At 34.1% G+C, this 20,495-nt stretch overlaps 2 protein-coding genes across 3 annotated transcripts; both read left to right on the top strand.

Moving 5' to 3' along the window:
* Positions 1 to 5,924: 5,924 nt before the first annotated feature.
* Positions 5,925 to 12,590, top strand: LOC107938468 (26S proteasome non-ATPase regulatory subunit 2 homolog A). Its single transcript, XM_016871638.2, has 25 exons — positions 5,925 to 6,209; positions 6,291 to 6,391; positions 6,478 to 6,598; positions 6,884 to 6,943; positions 7,075 to 7,142; positions 7,445 to 7,487; positions 7,609 to 7,674; positions 7,791 to 7,829; positions 7,916 to 7,998; positions 8,201 to 8,315; positions 8,435 to 8,509; positions 8,627 to 8,785; positions 9,017 to 9,124; positions 9,200 to 9,304; positions 9,413 to 9,553; positions 9,637 to 9,741; positions 9,832 to 10,053; positions 10,864 to 10,977; positions 11,049 to 11,264; positions 11,370 to 11,429; positions 11,515 to 11,628; positions 11,714 to 11,799; positions 11,888 to 11,996; positions 12,096 to 12,274; positions 12,349 to 12,590. The coding sequence occupies exons 1-25, from the start codon at positions 6,108 to 6,110 to the stop codon at positions 12,422 to 12,424; spliced, it is 2,667 nt and encodes an 888-aa protein (XP_016727127.2). The 5' UTR covers positions 5,925 to 6,107; the 3' UTR covers positions 12,425 to 12,590.
* A 1,337-nt stretch (positions 12,591 to 13,927) lies between these two features.
* Positions 13,928 to 17,525, top strand: LOC107938478 (putative box C/D snoRNA protein SPCC613.07). 2 transcript variants are annotated; one of them, XM_041117606.1, is made up of 8 exons: positions 13,928 to 14,104; positions 14,219 to 14,425; positions 14,967 to 15,018; positions 15,129 to 15,457; positions 15,545 to 15,764; positions 15,842 to 15,910; positions 15,993 to 16,125; positions 16,512 to 17,525. In XM_041117606.1, the coding sequence occupies exons 4-8, from the start codon at positions 15,262 to 15,264 to the stop codon at positions 17,130 to 17,132; spliced, it is 1,239 nt and encodes a 412-aa protein (XP_040973540.1). In that variant the 5' UTR covers positions 13,928 to 14,104; positions 14,219 to 14,425; positions 14,967 to 15,018; positions 15,129 to 15,261; the 3' UTR covers positions 17,133 to 17,525. The 2 variants fall into 2 exon arrangements, with proteins under 2 accessions (XP_040973540.1, XP_040973542.1); XM_041117608.1 differs by having other exon boundaries at positions 13,931 to 14,104; positions 14,227 to 14,425.
* Positions 17,526 to 20,495: the final 2,970 nt, after the last annotated feature.

Raw genomic sequence — 20,495 nt, 5'->3', positions numbered from 1 at the left:
AATTAAAATTTTAATCCAAATATTTGTCAAGGATAAATTTTATATACAAATTAAATAAATGAATACTTTATTTTATTTAATAAGGTTAAATTTGCAAATTATTATTACATTCGTAGGAAAATACTTAGTGAAACAAATGTCATAATGTAACTTTCCTAGGATTTTAATCAATACCTTCCAATGTATACCAAATGTTGTAAAGTAGCATTCTCGACAATCACATTTCATTGGAATCATAACATGAGAAAGCACTAAATACTACCTTAGTGTTGTTGGAATCGAACTGGATCGCCTAGTCAGATTGTTTGACCGAAAATTGAATGATATACTAGTCCAAACAAAGGGATTGAATCGATCTCTAAGTGAACTACTCAAAACAGACGAAAAACAAGAAAAGAGGATAAAAACAACGATTGAACAAGTTCATAATTTTTTTATTCTTATGATTTTTAGTTGTTTATTTATTATTAAACCAACAATCGAACCGAGAATCGGTAACTTAACTAGTTCAACTAGTAGCCCAATTTTGGATACATTGATTTCGCTCATGAGGAGAGAAAATCGATTTTGATACTTGAAGATCATGACGACATTATTGATAAGAACAGTCACAAAACCTTGAAAAAATTTTATTTTTAAAATTATTTCTTTACAATTAAACTAATATCTGATCGAAATTTTATCTTAAATACATATTTTTCAAACTATATCTCCTTTTTTTTAACTATTAATTATCTATTATTTGTATGTATTATAACTACATAGGTGTATATATACTTATAAATTTATATATTAATAAACTCATTATCTATCGATCCAATGTTTATATATTTTAGGAATAATTTGAATTGTCGATTAAGCCTTAGTTCGATTAGTATGTGTATTATTATTAATGCAGGAAGACATGGGTTTTAATACGTTGAAGCGCATTGTCCTCCTATTTACGAATTGAAAAGAGCTATAAATAATTTTAGGCATTGTATCAAAAAGAATAAATACATAAGAAACATTATATATTAATTATGAAACATGAATTTTTTTGAAATTCAATAAATTTTTTATTTATATATATTATTGGACGCACAAGATTCTGAATTAAATAGAGACAAAAGTTCATTTTTTTGAAGAAAAAATAGAGACAAAAGTTAGTGACCGAGTAATCTGTGGTATATATTTAGTGGGACCAAGGACCACATTCAACGACACGTGTCACTCTGATGAAATAGGGTGGACGGACTACGCATGGTACTACTGTCGTTTTTGTCAACCATATCTATAAACTTTTTAAAGTTTTTTACATTTGCAAATTCTCTAAATTACAATTACAATCTAATCAATATAAAATAAATTACAATTACAATCTAATCAATATAAAATAGAGTGAGTAAAGGTGAAGTTATAAAAATTTTCCTTCGATTGGAATCAAGTTATATAATTTTACGAGTAAAAGTATAATTTTATCATTTGAAGAGTTAAAATATAATTGTTTTTATATATTAATTTAAAATTTTATAACTTGTAAAGGGCCAAAATTAAAATTTTCATTTTAGGGGGTCGGGCAGGAGCGTAGCCAGGGGGCTGGCATGGGCCCCGGCCCCTCCTAAAATGGAAAATTTCATTTTAGACCCTTAAATTTTTTTAAAAATTTTAAATTAATAAAGGTAAAATTTCACTTTGGCCCCCCTAAAATTATAAAAATTTAATTTAATCATTTAAAAATTATAAAAATATAAACTATAAAAAATTAAAATTTCATCCAGCCCCCCTAAAAAAATTTTCTGGCTTCGCCTCTGGGGTCGGGCTTTTGCTAGCACCTTAGACGCTGCGTTTGAGAGTGGACGGAGAATCGAATAGAACCAAACAAAATCTATTTATGGCAAACGCACGTATAAAGATTGGAGACTTGAGTGTTCAATGAAGCACATATAATTTTTTTTCTTTTTTTTTTTGAATTTCAAGTTAATCAAATTGTGTTTTTCGGGTTTTTTAATAAACTCAATTAAATAATTTGATTTTTCAAGTTCAAGTCAAGTTAAATTTTATAGCTCGAATAATAGATTGGTGTAAATACTCGTTAGGTCTTTGACAGTTTCAAAAAATATGCAACTTGGTCCCTCTAAAGAAATTACAAAAAAACTCAAAATATTTATACTTTTTTCCAAAAATTTTAAAATATGTAAAAAATGCTAATATATATTTAAAAAAATCTAAAATGAAATAATTGAAGCCTTAAACAAATAAATTATCAAATCAAGTTTATCATACTAATTATCTTAATTTTTTCCTCGTATTTTACCAAATATTTACCCCTAACTATTATTATTGGGAAAGCTTTACATAAATATTACTTCTAACCCGAACATGATTATTCTCCAAACGAGAAACGAATAGAAGCATCTATAATTATACCGAAAAATAAAATTATAGTAGGAGATGGGTCTAGCATACACATGTGGAGAGTGGGGGCATGAAAGGAAGCTAAAAGCCTGAAACTGAAATATGAAAACGAAGGGAGACAGCGAGATAACCACAAAAGGAGCAAAGGACCCAATTGATACATGGAAGTTACCTAAATTCCAAACATTTGAGGTTTCATCAAAGTTGACAATGCAGACCCTGATCCTTTTGAATAAACCTTTACTCTTTTCATTCAAGTTGCAACTTCTGGATAGAAATGATTTTTTTAATATCTTATACTAATTTTTAATTTTAATTTAAGGGATCATCTTTCATTTTAGTTTTTGGAATTTTAAAAGTTTTTTTTTTAATTTAGTCTATAAATTTGGATTCTATTAAAATGTGATGATGTGGTCACATGAGTTTGCGCTACATTATCACTTGATTTTAAAAAAATAGATATGATGATAAGTTTAGTCTTGAACATTTACGTATTTTATCAATTTGACTTTTATTCTTTATTTGAGCTAAATTTGACCCTCAACGTATTAAAAAAGGTCGAATTTAACTATCAATCTTTCAAAAAAGAGTTGATTTGTTGTTTTTTTAATGAAAATAGTGACTAAAATGTTGAATTTGTAAACATGATAACTCACATGGCAATCAACAAGTGTTTCATGTTATGTTTTGAATTTTTAAGAATGTCTTTTTTTTTTCTAAAATTTTGAATTTTTGAATTTTTAAATTATTTATTGAAGTGACATATAAGATAAATAGTGTCATGCCAACATGAAGTACTGGTGAAACCACCACTCGGGTTGTCATATCAATATCGTTAAAAATTTAATATTTTAGTCGGCATTTCCGCTAATAAAAAAAGTAATTTGATTCTTTTTTAAAGGTTAATTGCCAAATTTAGCTAAAAAAGAATAAGTGCTAAATTGACAAAAAAAAATTAAACGTTGAGGGTTAAAATTATTATTATGCCAAAAAACTGTAATTTTCTTTTGATTTTTTTTTGAAGAGTCTTTTGAGTTTATTTAGATTTAACATAATCTTTTTTTAAAATTTCAACAATGATGAGGTACTCTGACAGAATGTTACATCATCACACCTAATGAAACTTGAGTTCAGTGATCAAATTGGAAAATAAATTGTGATGTTCTGAAGCTAATATGGACCCTGAAAAGTTAAAGGAACAAGTTGAGAAAAGTTGCTAAGTTTAGGTATTAAATGTACTTTATCACATTGATTTAAATGTACTTACTTCTAAGGTCACACGGGTTGCATGTGAGTTTACACGTTTAACATTTAATCAATTTTTTCAATTTTTTATTTTTTTATTATTTCAATAATTAGCGCATATGCTTAGAGTTCTATTCAATTAATAATTATATTTTAAAATTAGCATAACGTTTTTTTAACTAATAATTGTAAATTAAATGATAATATTTTTAAATATGTAATAATAATCACAACCTCTAATTTACTTTAACTTTTTTTATTTTAAAATGCAATTTGAGTAATATGATGAAAAATAAACGATATTCTCGTCAATTCAAAAGTTTTCTCAAACTCGTGCATATTTATATATTTTATAGGGGTAATTATTTGATACACTGTTGTTGGAGTTTTTTAGACTCCAGAAACGGGTTAAGAGTAAAATAAGTGTCACACTTATTTATATATATATATATTTTTATACTATGTCCTATAATACATTAATTTAATATTATTGGATATAACAATAATTGTTCGTATAGATTATAGTAAATTTAAGATGATGCTGAGTGTGCATAATTCGATTAAAATCGAATTAGCGGACTAAATTGAATTAATTTAATTAATTAGTTGGCTATTCATATTAGTTCAATCATAAATCAGTTAATTTATTTTTAAAATTTTAATTATTGGTTAATTTAATTCGAAAATAATTAATTAATAAAAAATAATAATACTAAATATATATTATATATAAAAGGCCAATAAAATGGACCCGATAAGCAAATGGTAATATGGGTACCACATGAGAGAAAAAAAATTAAAGTTAATGTAAAATAAAGTTTATGTATAGTTTTGAAATTTAATTTTTTAAAGAAAAATTCAAAAAAGTTTTATTACGCTTAATCGAAGCTTATTTATCTTCAATAACGAGATGTTATTAATCGGATCTATATTCAATGTCGATTTGAAGTTTTTTTTTAGTATTATTTATATCTGTTTTATTGTCTATATTCGCGGCTCGTGGCTATCCCTTTCAACAGTGCCATATTTAAGGTTTGAACATTAGTTTTAAAGTGCAAGGTGCTTTACGATTGCATCTAACACTTATAGGTAATGCTGATTTGAAGTTGATCCAATTCGATTGACATTAAAAAAAAGTTAATTGCAGAATTGGCCTCAAACTATATCACTTTTTTCACTTAAGTACTTAAAGTATTTTTTGGATAAAAATGATATCTAAACTATCAATTTGGTCTCATTTTACCCCCTGAAGTGTACTAGTCAATAAGAACGTGGCACATTGTGCATTTTTATTGAACATCATACATTTTTTGAGTAAAACAAGATAAAATTGACAGTTTAAGTATTACTTTTGACCACAAAAAAAGAAGAAGTACCTAAGTGAGAAAAACAACATAATTTAATTATGGGTTTTTATAGTTAATCTTTAAAAAAGGTGTGTGAAAAATATTAAAAAAATAAGGGTAAACTAAATCCAAGGTCACTAATTTATTAGTAAGTTTATGTTTTGGTTACTCAACTTCAAAAAGTTATAAAAATGGTCACTGAGCTATTCGAAAGTTTTCATTTAAGCCACTGAACTATTGAAAAGTTTTTTTTCTTTAAGTCGTTGGGCAGTTGATCTCTCTCTTAAAAGTTCAACTAGTGAGCTCCAAGCAATTATTTAACGATTGATATAGTAGATCAGCACCCATCAACAAGTAAAAGAACATGCCTTAAATCCAAGTCGATTTGAAGGTCAGTGCTGGAGATTGAAGAAGAAAGTTGTTTAGATTTTAATTAATAGATTCGTGACATTCAAAGTTGTATCATGAAAAAAAATTGAACTATATAGAAGAGAAGAGGAAGAAGAACTTTCGATTAGTGCAGGTAGTGCGAACAAAAAATGCCATATAACAACAATTTCAACAGCTTAGTGACTTAAATAAAAAATTACTAATAGTAGTTTAGTGACCTGGTGTAACTTACCAAAAAAGATAATTAGGGCCTTAGGGCCCCTTTGGATGAGTGGTGCATTTATTTGCAATTAGTGTAAAAATAATAATGGCGGTGAAATTAAATACTATAGTAATACTATAACGTGGGATAAAAAGAAAGCTAAACGTACCGCACTGAAGGTAAATGCCCATCCAAATGGGCCCTTAGTAAAACAATAACTGGACCTTTTAAAAAAATTGCAATTATCTTATCGAGCCCGGCTTGTATCAATCATATATTTTAAATGGGCTTTAGAATAATAAAACCCATTTAAACTATTAAATCTGGTTCGGCCCGGTCCAAGTGCATTCCGCTCTTCCATCTTCGAAAGGGGCCAGTTTAGAAAAAACAGATTCCCTGATTGCTTGGAGAGAAATTCATTGTAAAATATATTAGTACTTAAAAGAGTTCCACTTCTCTTTTGTTCTTGTTCTACTCCAAAAAGAAATCCCTAAAACCCAATAACTCGAAAAGCAACCCTAATTACGATGTCGGATCAAAAAAACGACGCCGGAACTTCTCAGGCAAATGCTCCGGCGAAGGATCCAAAGAAGAAAGAGGACCAAAAGAAGAAAGATGATGAGGATCTGGTGAGTGGCTGTTCGGGATTTAGCTTTTTCGGTTAACTGTATCCATTTTTTTTTAACACTTGGCTTTTTTTTTTAATGCAGTCGGAGGAGGATTTGGCTTTGAAACAACAGTTGGAGTTATATGTAGAGAGAGTTCAGGATTCCGATCCTGGGTTACAGAAAGTAGCTCTTGAGAGCATGAGGTGATTGAATCAAATTAGGGGTTTTTCGTCACTGTTAGTTAAAGGTTATTTAAAAAAATTATGATTTGATTTGATATGCTATGTAGGCATGAAATCCGGACTTCAACAAGCTCTATGACTTCTGTTCCGAAGCCATTGAAGTTTCTCCGTCCTCATTATGGAACCCTAAAAGCTTTTTACGAGACAATGCCAGAATCCGATTTGAAGGTATTAGGAATTTTGCTTTGATTATCTTCCATTACATCTTTTATTAGGGTAATGTTTATTGGGCTAAGCAATTCACTGAAGGATGATTTAGATGAAGGCAGTAATATTTTATATAGGAACTTTGTTTATAATTTTTATTTCAGGGGTGCTGCGAATTGTTCCTTATATAAATATCTCAATTAACCACACTTTTGAAAATCAAGAATTTCTAGTGTTTGCTTTCTTAGATATTTCCTTTTTTTCCCATATACTCTGCATCACTAATTTACCTTCACTTGTTTGCAGAAATACTTGGCCGATATCCTGTCCGTGTTGGCACTGACCATGTCTGCAGAGGGAGAGCGGGTAGCTTTCAAGTTTTTTATTTTTGGGAACACTATAATTGTGGAATTACACATTTTTGTATTGATTTTTCTTTCCCCGCTTGTTTTGAGCTCTATCTTTGTTTATCATTTTTTCGTTTGACAATCCTACAGGAGAGTTTGAAGTACAGATTGTTGGGTTCGGAAGGTGATATTGGTTCGTGGGGTCATGAGTATGTGAGGTGAGCATTGTCCGACTTGATAACATGCTAGTTTACTCTACATTTTGTGAAAATTTTGTATTAGCGGTTCTTCATCAGCTATATCTGGTCAAACTTTTGAGTGGTTTTAGATTATGATAATGTTTTTGTGTTTATTTGTTGTTATATTGGTTTCAAGTTCCACTTTGTGTTGGTGCTCCGACTTAGGATTTGTAACCAGAAGATCACCTATGCGAATTCTTTCATTTTATGCATCATCTTTTCGTGTTCGTGATGGCATATAACTGGAATAATTTTGTTCTCACTTCATTATTTGTTCTCAGGAACTTGGCTGGAGAAATTGCACAAGAGTATGGGAAGCGACAGGTTAGAAGTCTAAAGAATCTTTAGACATTTCGTAGTTTCTATGAGTTATGTAATGTAGGGTTATCTTTAATGGTGAAACATTAATCTGGATGTTATTTTTTTTTAATTTTTGCTAATGCAGAGCGAAGAGGCTGCAATTGAAGATCTAATGGAGCTTGTGCAACAGATTGTTTCATTTCACATGAAGGTATAGCTTTCTCCTTGTCATATGTAATGGGCAATTGATTTTTTTTTGCAGAACAAATTGTTTTCGGAAATTTCTTTGGCTTCATGTTTCTAACACCTCTGTACTTTTTGATACAGCACAATGCTGAACCTGAAGCTGTTGATCTCTTGATGGAGGTACCAGGCAACATTTTTTTAATCTTTTCAGGTTTCTTATCTGTGTTCCCTTCTCTTGTTACTGAGCTCGAAACACCTAACTGCAGGTTGAGGATCTTGACCTTTTAGTTGAGCATGTTGACAAGACAAATTTCAAGAGAACTTGTCTATACCTCACCAGTGCTGCTAGGTAGGAGTTTAAAAGCTTTGGACTACTTGCCAATATACGTACAGTGTTTCTATTGTTCTGATAATATTCTCGATCAATCATGTGTTGAACTTGTTAAGTCTAAAAAAAATTACAAATTGATCTTTTGATGTTCTATCCAATGACAAATAACGTCGAGCTTGCTCTTACTGTGATGACATTTCATGCTGCAATATTTTTTCAGATACCTTCCTGGACCAGATGACATGTTAGTTTTGGATATTGCATACACAATATATCTTAAGTTCGAGGAATTCGCGAGTGCACTTCAAATTGCACTTTCCCTTGACAACATGCAGGTTCGTTTTCTATTATGTTTTTCTCCTTTCTTGCCATGCAGCATTGTTTTGCAAATCTTTTTCAGGATTTCAGTTTTAAATTGATTTTTGTATTAACAATTTAGTATGTGCTCTTTCAGCATGTGAGACAGGTGTTTACGTCTTGTGATAATCAGCTAAAGAAGATGCAATTTTGCTACATTCTTGCTCGACATGTAAGTACACAGCTTGCTTTATTTTGCTTTGTTGTGCTGAAAGCATCTGTAACTGTTTGTTGCTAAGTATGTCATTAGTTTATATTTTCTTCTGATTATGGACGTGACTATTTGCAGGGGATCACCTTTGAGCTTGATGATGAGATGGTTGCAGATGATGAAGAAAGAGAGACTTTACAGGATATCATCAACAATACTAAATTAAGTGAAAGTTATCTCAGTCTTGCTCGTGATATCGAGGTCATGGAGCCTAAATCTCCGGAAGATATCTATAAGGTTTGGACTTTTAAACTTGCTAAACATTTTAAGGTAGTAGATAAGACCTGGTGCTGTACCTTTAGTGGCTGGCTGCCCCCCTCCTCTTAAAAGATTATTTTTCTTTTGCCGGTTTTGATAGGGTGTGAAGTGCTTAAATTATCTCAGTTATTAAAGTGTGCATCTTATTGCATTGACCATGTTGGATAATTTGCTCCATGGATTGACAACTTACATGCTTGGATTTGTTAGGCTCACTTGCTTGATGGCCGTGCTAGTGCTGGTGCAAGTGTTGATTCAGCTAGACAGAATTTGGCTGCTACGTTCGTCAATGCATTTGTTAATGCTGGTTTTGGCCAGGTATAGTTTACAAGCTTAAAGATAATGAGATCATGGTAGCTTAATTTTTAATATCAATTGATGTGTGCCTGGCAGGATAAGTTAATGACGGCGCCAGCAGACTCTTCAATTGGTGGTTCATCTGGAAATTGGCTTTTCAAAAACAAAGAACATGGGAAGACCAGTGCCGCAGCAAGTCTGGTACGCTTACCCTACTATTTTTTGCCCCAATATGTGTATGCATAGGTTGGTAATCAAGTTCATATTTGGAATCTAGCTTAAGTATATGATTTGGCTTCCCCATAACAGGGTATGATTCTATTGTGGGATGTCGACTCTGGGCTTGCTCAGATCGACAAGTATTTCCATAGCAACGATAACCATGTGATTGCTGGAGCATTATTAGGAGTTGGGATTGTCAATTGTGGTGTTAAGAATGATTGCGACCCTGTGAGTTCCCTTTCTCCTCATCATCGCTTGGTTCATTCAGAGTATAATGCTCACTATATTACTGTCTTATTTTCTTTTATCAGGCACTGGCTCTATTGAGTGATTATATTAGTAAAGAGGATTCTTCAGTCCGTATTGGTGCAATTATGGGTTTGGGAATTGCATATGCTGGTGCCCAGAATGAGCAGGTATAAATCTTGCGCTTTATCTCCTGTTAATGAACCTCCTAGTGCATGGCATTGGCAGGTATAATGAATGTTTACCAATTTAATTTACAGATCCGTAGCAGCTTGACTCTGATACTTAATGATGCAAAGGCTCCCCTTGATGTGATAGCATTTACTGCAATTTCGTTGGGTTTGATATACGTGGGTTCCTGCAATGAGGAGGTTGCACAGGCTATTATATTTGCTTTAATGGACCGAAGTGAGTCAGAGTTGGGGGAGCCCCTCACTCGTCTTCTGCCACTTGCTCTTGGTCTTTTATACCTTGGGAAGCAGGTAAATGACTTTTTCGGGCTTCTGGTATATCTAGTGAACTAGTATGGTTCACCCATGCTCCATGTTGGGTTGATTATTTGTTTGTATCAAATTATAAAGTAAAAATTTGAAGAATAAATATACTCTAAGCAAGGTTTTTAGAACCAAAGTGGTGGTCGAACTGGTCAGACCAATGTTTCATATGGTTCGATTAAATAAATCATTAAAAAACATAAAAATAAAAATATTCTAAAAAATAAAAGACTGGCTCAATCGGCTTTTTAGCCTAATTCTACTGACCTGTATTGGTTCGCGGGTCAACTGGTTTGATGCCTCTCTCGGGACTGGTACCCCAGCTGTTTGATTGGTTTAAACAACCACGACTTTAAGTCTCTACTCTTCATTCATTTGGAATTTAATCCTCTTACTTTTATTTTGAAGAATTTAATCTCTCGATTTTATGGATTTAAAAATCTGCTTTCGAATTATATGTAACCACATAACATTTTAATTGAAGAGCTAAGGATATTAACCATTTGAGCTAATTCATAAAATTATAAAAATATAGAGATAATTTATGTTAGAAATTAAAGTATGAGGATTAAAACTCAAATTTAAATGTATTAGGACCAAAATTGGAAATTAACCATTTCTCATAAAATGAAAAAAAGAAAAGAAAAGGAGCTGGTGTGTGTGAATTACATATATAGGTGTATGAATTACGTATGCTTTAGTCCTAGGTTGCATGTGTTTTAATTTTCAGCTTGAGAAAATTAGTCTGCTCATTATAATTTTGCAACATTTCATCCCAACTTGTTCTGCAAACTACAGGAAAGAGTGGAGGCGACTGCAGAGGTCTCAAAGACGTTCAATGAAAAAATAAGAAAATATTGTGATATGACACTACTTTCTTGTGCTTACGCTGGAACCGGGAATGTTCTGAAGGTAATCTCGTGATTCATCAATATGCTGTGCAAATTTGGCATGAATATTAGCTAAACCCTTTTTATATACAGGTCCAAAACCTTCTTGGTCATTGTGCTCAGCATCTTGAGAAGGGTGAAACCCACCAAGGTCCAGCTGTGCTTGGTATCGCCATGGTAGCAATGGCTGAGGAATTGGGTCTTGATATGTCAATTCGTTCACTAGAGCATCTTTTGCAGTATGGTGAGCAGAATATCCGTCGTGCGGTTCCTTTGGCTCTTGGTCTTCTTTGTATATCAAACCCAAAGGTAAGCTAATCTCATTAAATGTTGCTGAACAGCCTAGTTTGGCCTTTTTTGAGTCACCAGTTTTTCATCACAGCAAACGAGCTTGATCGATGTGATATTATGCAGGTTAACGTTATGGACACATTAAGCAGGCTTAGTCATGATTCAGATTCAGAAGTTGCAATGGTAAGATGATTAGAATTACACTAGTTTTTTTCTGCTCTGTCTCTCCCATCAGCTTGCACTCAAAGTGTTTGTATGGATGCTGCAGGCTGCAGTTATCTCCTTGGGTTTAATAGGTGCTGGAACCAATAATGCTCGCATTGCTGGCATGCTTCGCAATCTTTCAAGTTATTACTACAAGGATGCTAGCCTTCTCTTTTGTGTATGTTTTCTGTACTCGTCTTTATAATTTGATCCATGATACTGTGTGCTTTGTGAGACAAACTAAGGCTCGGTTCCTTGTCCAGGTGCGAATTGCTCAAGGTTTAGTTCATTTGGGGAAGGGTCTATTGACTCTTAATCCATATCATTCTGACCGCTTTTTGCTATCACCGTAAGTGGCTCTTCCAAAAACACATAATCGTATACTCTGCTTCATCTTGGTTAACTGGATGAAATTTTCTTTCTTTTGTTGATTCCAGGACTGCACTTGCTGGTTTGGTTACAATGTTGCACGCATGCCTCGATATGAAAGCTATGGTACTGGGAAAATACCATTATGTCCTCTACTTCATTGTTCTGGCAATGCAGGTCAGTAAACAGTTACAGTCGTACTAGTTATTCTCCCAGTGCATGTGTTTTTCAATGCTGTTCTTGTTCTCGTATAATATTGTTTTCTATTGTCTACAGCCAAGGATGTTGATGACCGTCGACGAAAACCTCAAACCTCTATCGGTCCCAGTCCGTGTAGGTCAAGCTGTTGATGTTGTCGGGCAGGCTGGTCGACCCAAGACTATCACTGGCTTCCAGACCCATTCCACTCCGGTTCTTCTTGCTGCCGGTGATAGAGCAGAACTGGCTACCGAAAAGTAAGTTAAAACCTCTCCCGTGTGAATTGTCTGATTTAACCCTGATTTTCACTAACAATATCTCGTTTTTACAGGTATATTCCCCTTTCACCCATCCTGGAGGGGCATGTTATTTTGAAAGAAAACCCAGACTACAGAGAGGATAGTTAAGTTAAAAAGCAAGAACTCGGCCGCTACTTCCATGGTTGGTGATTGTAATGTGACACTGTTTTCAAACAAATTTTCGAACTTTATTATTATTTTTTTCATGATAAAGTTTTTCAAGTCAAAACGACTAGATATGAAAATGTTAGTTAAACCAGGCAAGCTTTCTTTACGGCAATATTCCCTTTTACATTTCTTTTGCTGCGCATTTTGATGTTTTGACCGACTCCATTAGTTTAGCATTCAAATATGGGGTTAAAAATTTGCTTATTATAAGTTTTGAATTTTTTGTATATTTATTTTTAAAATTTTAAAATTCAATTCTTGTTAAAATTTTATTAATATTGTTGGTTTGACAATGAGGTTCTGATGAGTTTGATAGTAATCAAAGAATTGAATAGTGTTCACAATAAGTAGAGAGGTATTCAAATTCTAATTGTATTAAAAAATTATCCAACTTTAATCAAACCAAAATTTCATTGAAGATGCTCATTCATTTGCCTTTGAAATAAACTGGAAAGTGAATAAAAATTTACACATTTTTAATATGCATAAATTTAGCCTTTTTAATTAGCTAATTATTGATTTTGCCATTAAAGGTTGTTACTCTAATTATTACTTTTGGCAGTAAATGTATACATTGATGAATGGGATAAAATCATTACATGTAATGGACTGTTCAATTTTTGAAGCTGAGTTTTGAGATATTTTGGATGGAGTGATTATTTTAGGCGAACGAGGATATGAGATATTGTTGATTCATATGAATAGTATAGAAGTGGTTAAATCCAATGAAGATAGACAGTTGGTGATTGTGAATTTGGCCTTGGTTAGAAGAATCAAACAAATATTAAAATATGAAAAATTATGATTTTTTAAGTATGTTCTCACGAAGGATAATCAAGCTGCTAATGGGTTCGCCAAAGTTGACTTTTGATAGTAAGAAAGGTGTTCTGATTTATTAGGAGGTTCTTAGGGAGATTTTATAATACTTATGTTCAGTAAAGCAAATGATTTTTTAATTTATTTCCAGTAGTTTGATATAAACACTTTGAATTTGTTATATTCACCAAAAAAAAATTATAAATACATTTGTGTTTATTGTAACTTGGATTTGATATTTAAGAAAATAGTAGACAATAAAATTTAGGGGATTATTATTATTTAAATATATTAGATCTGAGCTGTTCGTATAGAAGTATATACTCGTTTATATATTAATTAATGCGTTTTAAATAAGTTGATAGGACTTAATTGATATGATATTAAAATTTTGTTGATTCAATTAGAACATTTTAAACTTTTAAGAATCAATTTTGAATATGAGTTATTAATCGAGGATGTCCAAAGAATTTAACACATTATTGGAGTTGATTTTTGGGCCTGCGGCCCATTTGCTCAGTCATGCTCATTAGATTCAACGCGACCCGATCCGTTTCTCAACTTCTCAAGCTCCGAAACAGGGTTTTAGAACTTTATGAATCCAAAATTAAAGGTCTAAAACCCTGAGAATTTTTTTTTGTGGTTTTTGGCGTCTTTTGGCGCCACCGCCATCGCAAGATCAGTTTTCCGATTAACCTCTGTTCGGAAAGATGCGGCTTGCCTCGCCCTCGAGCTAAAGCCAAAGCCGCTTCTTCCCCGCTTGGTCTCTCTTCCAGGATTCGTCTCTCAAAATCGCATTTTCAGGTCGCTCGTTCGTCTGCTCTAAAGGAAAAACACCATACCTTCAATTTAAATTGTGACAATAAATTCAAATTTCCTTTTTAATTTATAGAAACCTTTTTTTTTTTGGTGTTGAAGGTGTCCAGTTGAATCTAGCTTCTGTGTTGAATCGATGCAATGATGATGTGTGACTAATGTTGAGAGGGAACGGACCAAGTTTACCGCACACAATTCACCATAATAAGAGTGTATGCAGATAACAGGAAAAAATCAGTGAACTGTTGAAGAACCAAGTTGAATTTCCTTAGCTTCCAAGACAGAGAGATCCTTGAAAGTACTAAAACTGTAAGTCAATTCTTTCTGATTGCCTTTGTAGTTCATAAACAACAATGGGTGAAAAATCTATTACCAAATTTATCCTTATGCTTAAATGCTGCAAAAATGCATTGCTGATTGCTGAATAAATATGAAAATGGTCGATTGCATGTAAAATGATGCTGAAAGAAGCCTGCTTGAAAGTTCTTTTTGTTTAAAATTAAAAGGGTAAACTAATCAGGTTTGTTGTTATTTTCGCCGCTTAAAATTTATTTTTGTTAATTTTGTCATCCAAAAAAAAATTTGAACAAATTAATCACTCCACTATTAAATAGTAGCGGAGGACTAATGGTGCATTTCTATGAAAAAAATTTAGGATGACCAAAATGGAAATGAACCTTATTTGTTAGGCTCCGTTTGGCAACCAAGAAAACATTTTCCGGAAAATGTTTTCCTGGTTTTACGTTGTTTGGTAACCTGAAAACATTTTACCTACGGAAAACATTTTCAGGAACACGGGTAAAATTGCTTGCTTTTTATGTAAAATGTCTTACAGATTTTTTTCCTGTAGGACATTTTCCAAACTCAGTGCGCCGTTCATCGTCCTTCTTCTTCTCATCCAGGTAACTTTTCTCCTTCTTCTTCTTCTATTCTCGCTTGTGTTCTGTTTCGACTAATGTTGTGTTTCACATGGTATTATTTTTGTGGTCCGGGATTGGGGCAAAAAACGCAGCGTTTCAGGGAATAAAAGAAATCCATAACAGAGGCAGCACTGCAGAAAAGTGTTTCATAAAAAAACCCTAGCAAAAGCTTCGATGCAGGCGTAAAACCCTTGTTCCCACCCCCTGTTTTCATTCGTAAAGAAAATGGAGGAACCAAAGATTGGGGATTGCGAAGAGTGCAAAAAGAAGGCGTCAAAATACAAGTGCCCAGGTTGCTGCCTCCGCACCTGCAGCCTCCCTTGCGTTAATGCTCACAAGCAACGCACTGGCTGCACTGGCAAACGCAACATCACTTCCTTTGTTCCCCTCTCTCGCTTCGACGATAATCTTCTCCTCTCCGGTTTCACTTCCACTTCCTTTTCCTATTTATTTACTTATTGTTTTTGTACGAGCCCATTCATCTTTACTGAACCTAAATTGCTTGTAGATTATAATCTGCTGGAGGAAACGAAGAGGATCGCTGAATCTGCTACAAGAATAAGGTCCAAACTATGTAACACTACCAATGGTGGACATCATCCTCGTTTTAAGCTACCACACCCTCTTCGAAACCTCCGCACTGCTGCTGCCTCTCGCAGAACTAAGCTCTTGTTTCTGCCTTCTGGAATGTCTAAGAGGGAAACTAATCAAACTCGATTTAACCACAGGTTGTTCCCTGTATGATACCTTTGTTAAGATTAATTCCCTAGCAAACGCTTAATTACAAGTTTTGCTCTGTCTATAGGAAGAAGTATATTTCATGGACCATTGAATGGCGGTTTCACTCTACAGATGTTGTTTTACTTGACCATGGGTGAGCTTTCCCCATCTTCTCTATATATTGTCTTTTATTAGATGATTGTTTAATAGATAACTGATGCTTTATTTTTTGCCAGTATACATGAAGATACAAGCCTCTGTTCATTAATTGAAAACCATCTGCAACCTAGTCCCTGGAATCATCCTCTTAGGAAGTTCTGCGAGGAGCAGCTCGACTCCCTCAAGTTTTTTATCCGAAAATACCCTAAGGTGATTTAGGCCTCTGGGTTTCATTCTTTTTTATTCTTTTGAGTTATACACTCACCAACTTGCACATACTCATGCAGAGCATGTTGGTTGTTTGCTCGATTTTTCTATATTTCTGCAGTTTAGCATTTGGGGCATTTCCAAGTTTAAATTGGAGTTAAGCTTTGTGATCCTATAGATATGCGCAATTTACTGAAGTTTCTACCTCAGATTCTTGAAATCATGATATCTAGATCATGTTTAATGCAGACATCCTGGATTGAAGACAATTGGCTTGTCTATTTTGACCTTGGATTATAGATTATATGTATTGATGCTTGCCTTTTCACGTTCTTGTCTGCTGAAAATGTTCTGTCCATCCTATAGATGATTTTCTTGTGTTATTGTAGGGATCCAAATCGCCTTTCCGGGAGTTAGACATAAAGGCTCCATTACGGAAACTATTAGCTGATATGGTTGTTCTAGAGTATCCTGTGATTCATGTGTTTCTTCCTTCGGAACACTGTGATTTTGAAGTTATCAGGGAGAATCATCTCGTCACTCACGGGCCAGAGGGAAAAGATTCTAGCGGTGCTGATAATGAAATACCAAAAGGTGTTACCTTCAAGGAGGAGGAAATAGAAGACAATGGTAGCTCTTTAGAACCTCAGGTCTTTGATCTTATGAAGCATGTGCTGTCAAGTCCAATGCATCAAATCCCTTCTCAAAACAAGTCTGAGAAAGCATTCGGTGGTAACTCAGTTTTGTCTTTGTTGGCGAGAGCCGGGGCAGGAAACAGGGTACATTGCAGCCTCCAGGCTAAGGACTCTGGATTATTTGATGACATGGAGTTTGATTTTGATCAAGGCTTAATAGATGCGTATTCAGACCTGATTGCCGAAATTAATCCAGATGACTTTCTTGATTTAGAAGGTGAATTTGCTAAGCAACCAGAAACAGAAGATAGAACAGACCTTTCAAATTCGAGGGGAGTTTTCTTTGCTGAGGAATTGGAGGAGGGGAGATCCTAGATTAATTTATTATGGTCAATCTTTCTGGGGAAGCAGCGAAACAATGGTTGGAAGAAGAATTTTCTAAGAGTTTTTGCTCACTACTGATCATAATCTCCGCGGACAATCTGCCCCAGCTTGGCATATCTATAGAGCAAACCCTGCAACTCTGTGTCATACTGAAGTTGCTCAATTACCTGGTAATGCACAAGATCAGGAAAAATACATGGATATCTTGTAAATGCAATAGCTTATATGTAATTTCATTCCTGCTGAAAGGTATCTGTTTGAGAGGGGGGAGGTGAATGTGTTTTATTTTTTATTTTTTGCTTGATATTAAAGAGGCGTTGGATTCATGTTATTCTTTTCGGTTAGTTTAGGTGTACTCGCGATTGTTGAGGAAGTTAAATTGTATCACATGCTGGTTTTTGTCTACAAATTTGGCTCAATGACCAAATTGTTATAAGTACAGCTGAATTCCCCTTCTAACTGCAAGTCCTAGATGAAAAATTGGCTAATTACAGTTTGCAACATATTTGATTCACGGTTGGACTCAAATCACTCCGTTTCCCTCCATCTTTTAACTTAAATGGTAAGTGTAGAAATTTGGGAAGTTCCTAATAAACTTTTGTTATGAGAAGCAAAATGAAAGTCCCCCTTTTTCATATTTCCTATTGGGTGTAGTACTGTGCTGTTAAGTACCTCTAAAAAGTGCCACAAGACACGAGCAAAGCATCTCATAATTTCAAGTCTTATGTTTAAAAGCTTATAGAGTTGGTCGTCTGCACTACTGTGGTCTTCTGATATGAGGCCTTCTATGCAAGTAAATTGTTGTGCGGAAGCGTGTAAAAGAGTAAAATTATTGTACTAAAAAATCACACTAAGTTCAATTCCCAGGAAAGAGAGGTGGATCACAAGGATCGCTTAAGTACCAGGTCTTTCCTAGCCAGAATATCCCTCAATCGTAATTTAATAGCACAATAAATCACTACAATCACACACACAATTCATGCAGAATAATACAATAAAGAACATAAGAATTTAACGAGGTTCAGCAAATTTTGCCTACGTCCTCGGGCACTACCAAATATATTTCACTCCAAAATACAAGTGAGAATTTACAAAGAGAGAGAGAGAGAAAACAATGCCTTAAGTAGAGAATGGCAAGTTTGAGATACAGAATGAGAGATGGTTATGCCTATTTATAGTTGAGGTTCAGGGATCAACTTGCAAAGTCACTTTACAATTAGGGACCATATATTGCAAATATCTCAGATTTTATTATGCCAATATCTCGATACCCATATCTTTGACTTTCCAATATTTGATACCCATATCTTTGACTTTCCAATATTTGATACCCATATCTTTGACTTTCTATTATTTGATACCCATATCTTTGATTTTCCATAAATATGGATAATTCCCAATAATCTCCACCTTGAAGATTTGATTCGAGTAATCTTATCTTCACACAATTCTCTCTGCCTTTGTCAACAACACTTGATAGTGCCTTCTTCAACTGTTAAACATGCAGAATATTGATCAAGTTCAAACAATGTTCGAACTTGATTGTTGTTACCACCTTGGTCATCATATCTGCGGGATTATCTGCAGTCTTAATCTTCTGAAGGTGAATTTTTCCCTCATCAATAATTTCCCGCACAAAGTGGAAACGTACATCGATATGCTTTGTACGTGCATGATAGACTTGATTCTTTGCTAAATGAATAGCACTTTGACTCTCACAATACACATTAATATGCTCCTGGACCAATCCCAAGGTTTTAACCATACCTTGTAACCAAATAGCTTCCTTTACAGCCTCTGTTACAGCCATGTATTCAGCTTCTGTGGTTGACAACGCAACTGTAGACTGCAGTGTAGACTTCCAACTTATTGGTCCTCCAGCAAGAGTAAACACATAACCAGTGGTTGATCTTCGTTTGTCCAAATCATCGGCATAATCAGAATCAACGTACCCAACAACACCTTTACCAAGTGTAGTATCCTGCTTGAACAGTAATCCAATATCCATGGTCTTATGAATATACCGTAGAATCCATTTCACAGCTTGCCAATGTCCTTTTCCAGGATTATGCATATACCTGCTCACTATACTAACTGCCTGTGAAATGTTGGGTCTTGTACACACCATTGCATACATCAAGCTACCTACTGCATTAGAATACGGAACTTGTAACATGTATTCTTGTTCCGTATTTGTCGAAGGAGATAGTTGTGCAGAAAGCTTGAAATGAGAAGCCAACGGGGTACTTACAGCTTTAGTCTGCTCGTTCATGCCAAACTTCTGTAGTATCTTCTTTAAATATTGCTTCTGAGATAAACTAACTCTGCCATGAGCTCTATCCCTACATATTTCCATGCCAAGGATCTTCTTAGCTTCACCTAGATCTTTCATCTCAAACTCAAGGTTGAGTTGAGTCTTCAATCTCTCAATTTCAACTTTACTCTTAGATGCTATCAACATATCATCAACATATAAGAGCAAGTATACGAAAAATCCTTCTTGTAGCTTCTGAAAATACACGCAATGATCAAATTTACTTCGTGTATACCTTTGCCCTTTCATGAACTGATCAAATCGCTTGTACCACTGCCTTGGAGATTGTTTCAATCCATAAAGCGACTTTGTCAGTTTGCAAACCCAATTTTCTTTATCAGCAACCTTGAATCCATCTGGCTGAGTCATATAGATTTCTTCTTCCAAATCACCGTGTAAAAATGCGGTCTTCACATCGAGCTGAACTAGTTCAAGATCATATTGCGCAACCAAGGCTAGCAAAATCCGAATAGACGAATGCTTCACAACTGGAGAAAATACTTCATTGTAGTTTATTCATTCTTTCTGAGTGTAACCCTTTGCTACCAATCTAGCCTTGTATCGAACTTCATTTTTATCAGGAAATCCTTCCTTCTTTGCATATACCCATTTGCATCCAATTGCCTTCTTTCCTTTAGGTAGTGTCACCGACTCTCAAGTCCTATTTTTATGAAGAGACTGCATTTCTTCATTCATAGCTTGCTTCCACTTTACACTATTAGAGTTACTTCTTGCTTCTGTGTAAGTAGAAGGAACATCATCATCTGCAATTGGAAGTGCATAGGCCACCATATCATCAAAGCGAGCAGGCATACGAATCTCTCTTCTTGGCCTTCTATATGCAATTGAATCATGTTGTTGTAGAAGTTCTTGGGTCGAAACTTCTTCATCATTTGTTCCTTCAATATTAGCTGGATCATCATTAACCTTTTCAAGCTCCACCTGCTGCAAAGTGCCACTGGTTGTGTTATCCTTTTGTGAATCATTGTTCTTCATCATGGTTGATTCATCAAAAGTCACATCTCTACTGAAAATTATTT

The sequence above is a fragment of the Gossypium hirsutum genome, chromosome A01 (assembly GCF_007990345.1).
Source record: "Gossypium hirsutum isolate 1008001.06 chromosome A01, Gossypium_hirsutum_v2.1, whole genome shotgun sequence".
Classification (NCBI taxonomy): domain Eukaryota; kingdom Viridiplantae; phylum Streptophyta; class Magnoliopsida; order Malvales; family Malvaceae; genus Gossypium; species Gossypium hirsutum.
Note: the sequence above shows the minus strand (reverse complement) of the source record. Positions and strands in the feature narration are given on the sequence as shown.

What these genes read in the sequence shown, in the direction of transcription:
- LOC107938468 (XM_016871638.2), top strand. Translation starts at nt 6,108, where the DNA reads ATGTCGGATCAAAAAAACGACGCCGGAACTTCTCAGGCAAATGCTCCG. An exon ending in GTAGCTCTTGAGAGCATGAG is followed by an intron (nt 6,392 to 6,477) that starts GTGATTGAATCA and finishes TATGCTATGTAG; the next exon opens with GCATGAAATCCGGACTTCAA. An exon ending in TGCCAGAATCCGATTTGAAG is followed by an intron (nt 6,599 to 6,883) that starts GTATTAGGAATT and finishes ACTTGTTTGCAG; the next exon opens with AAATACTTGGCCGATATCCT.
- LOC107938478 (XM_041117606.1), top strand. Translation starts at nt 15,262, where the DNA reads ATGGAGGAACCAAAGATTGGGGATTGCGAAGAGTGCAAAAAGAAGGCG. An exon ending in GTTGTTTTACTTGACCATGG is followed by an intron (nt 15,911 to 15,992) that starts GTGAGCTTTCCC and finishes ATTTTTTGCCAG; the next exon opens with TATACATGAAGATACAAGCC. An exon ending in TTATCCGAAAATACCCTAAG is followed by an intron (nt 16,126 to 16,511) that starts GTGATTTAGGCC and finishes GTGTTATTGTAG; the next exon opens with GGATCCAAATCGCCTTTCCG.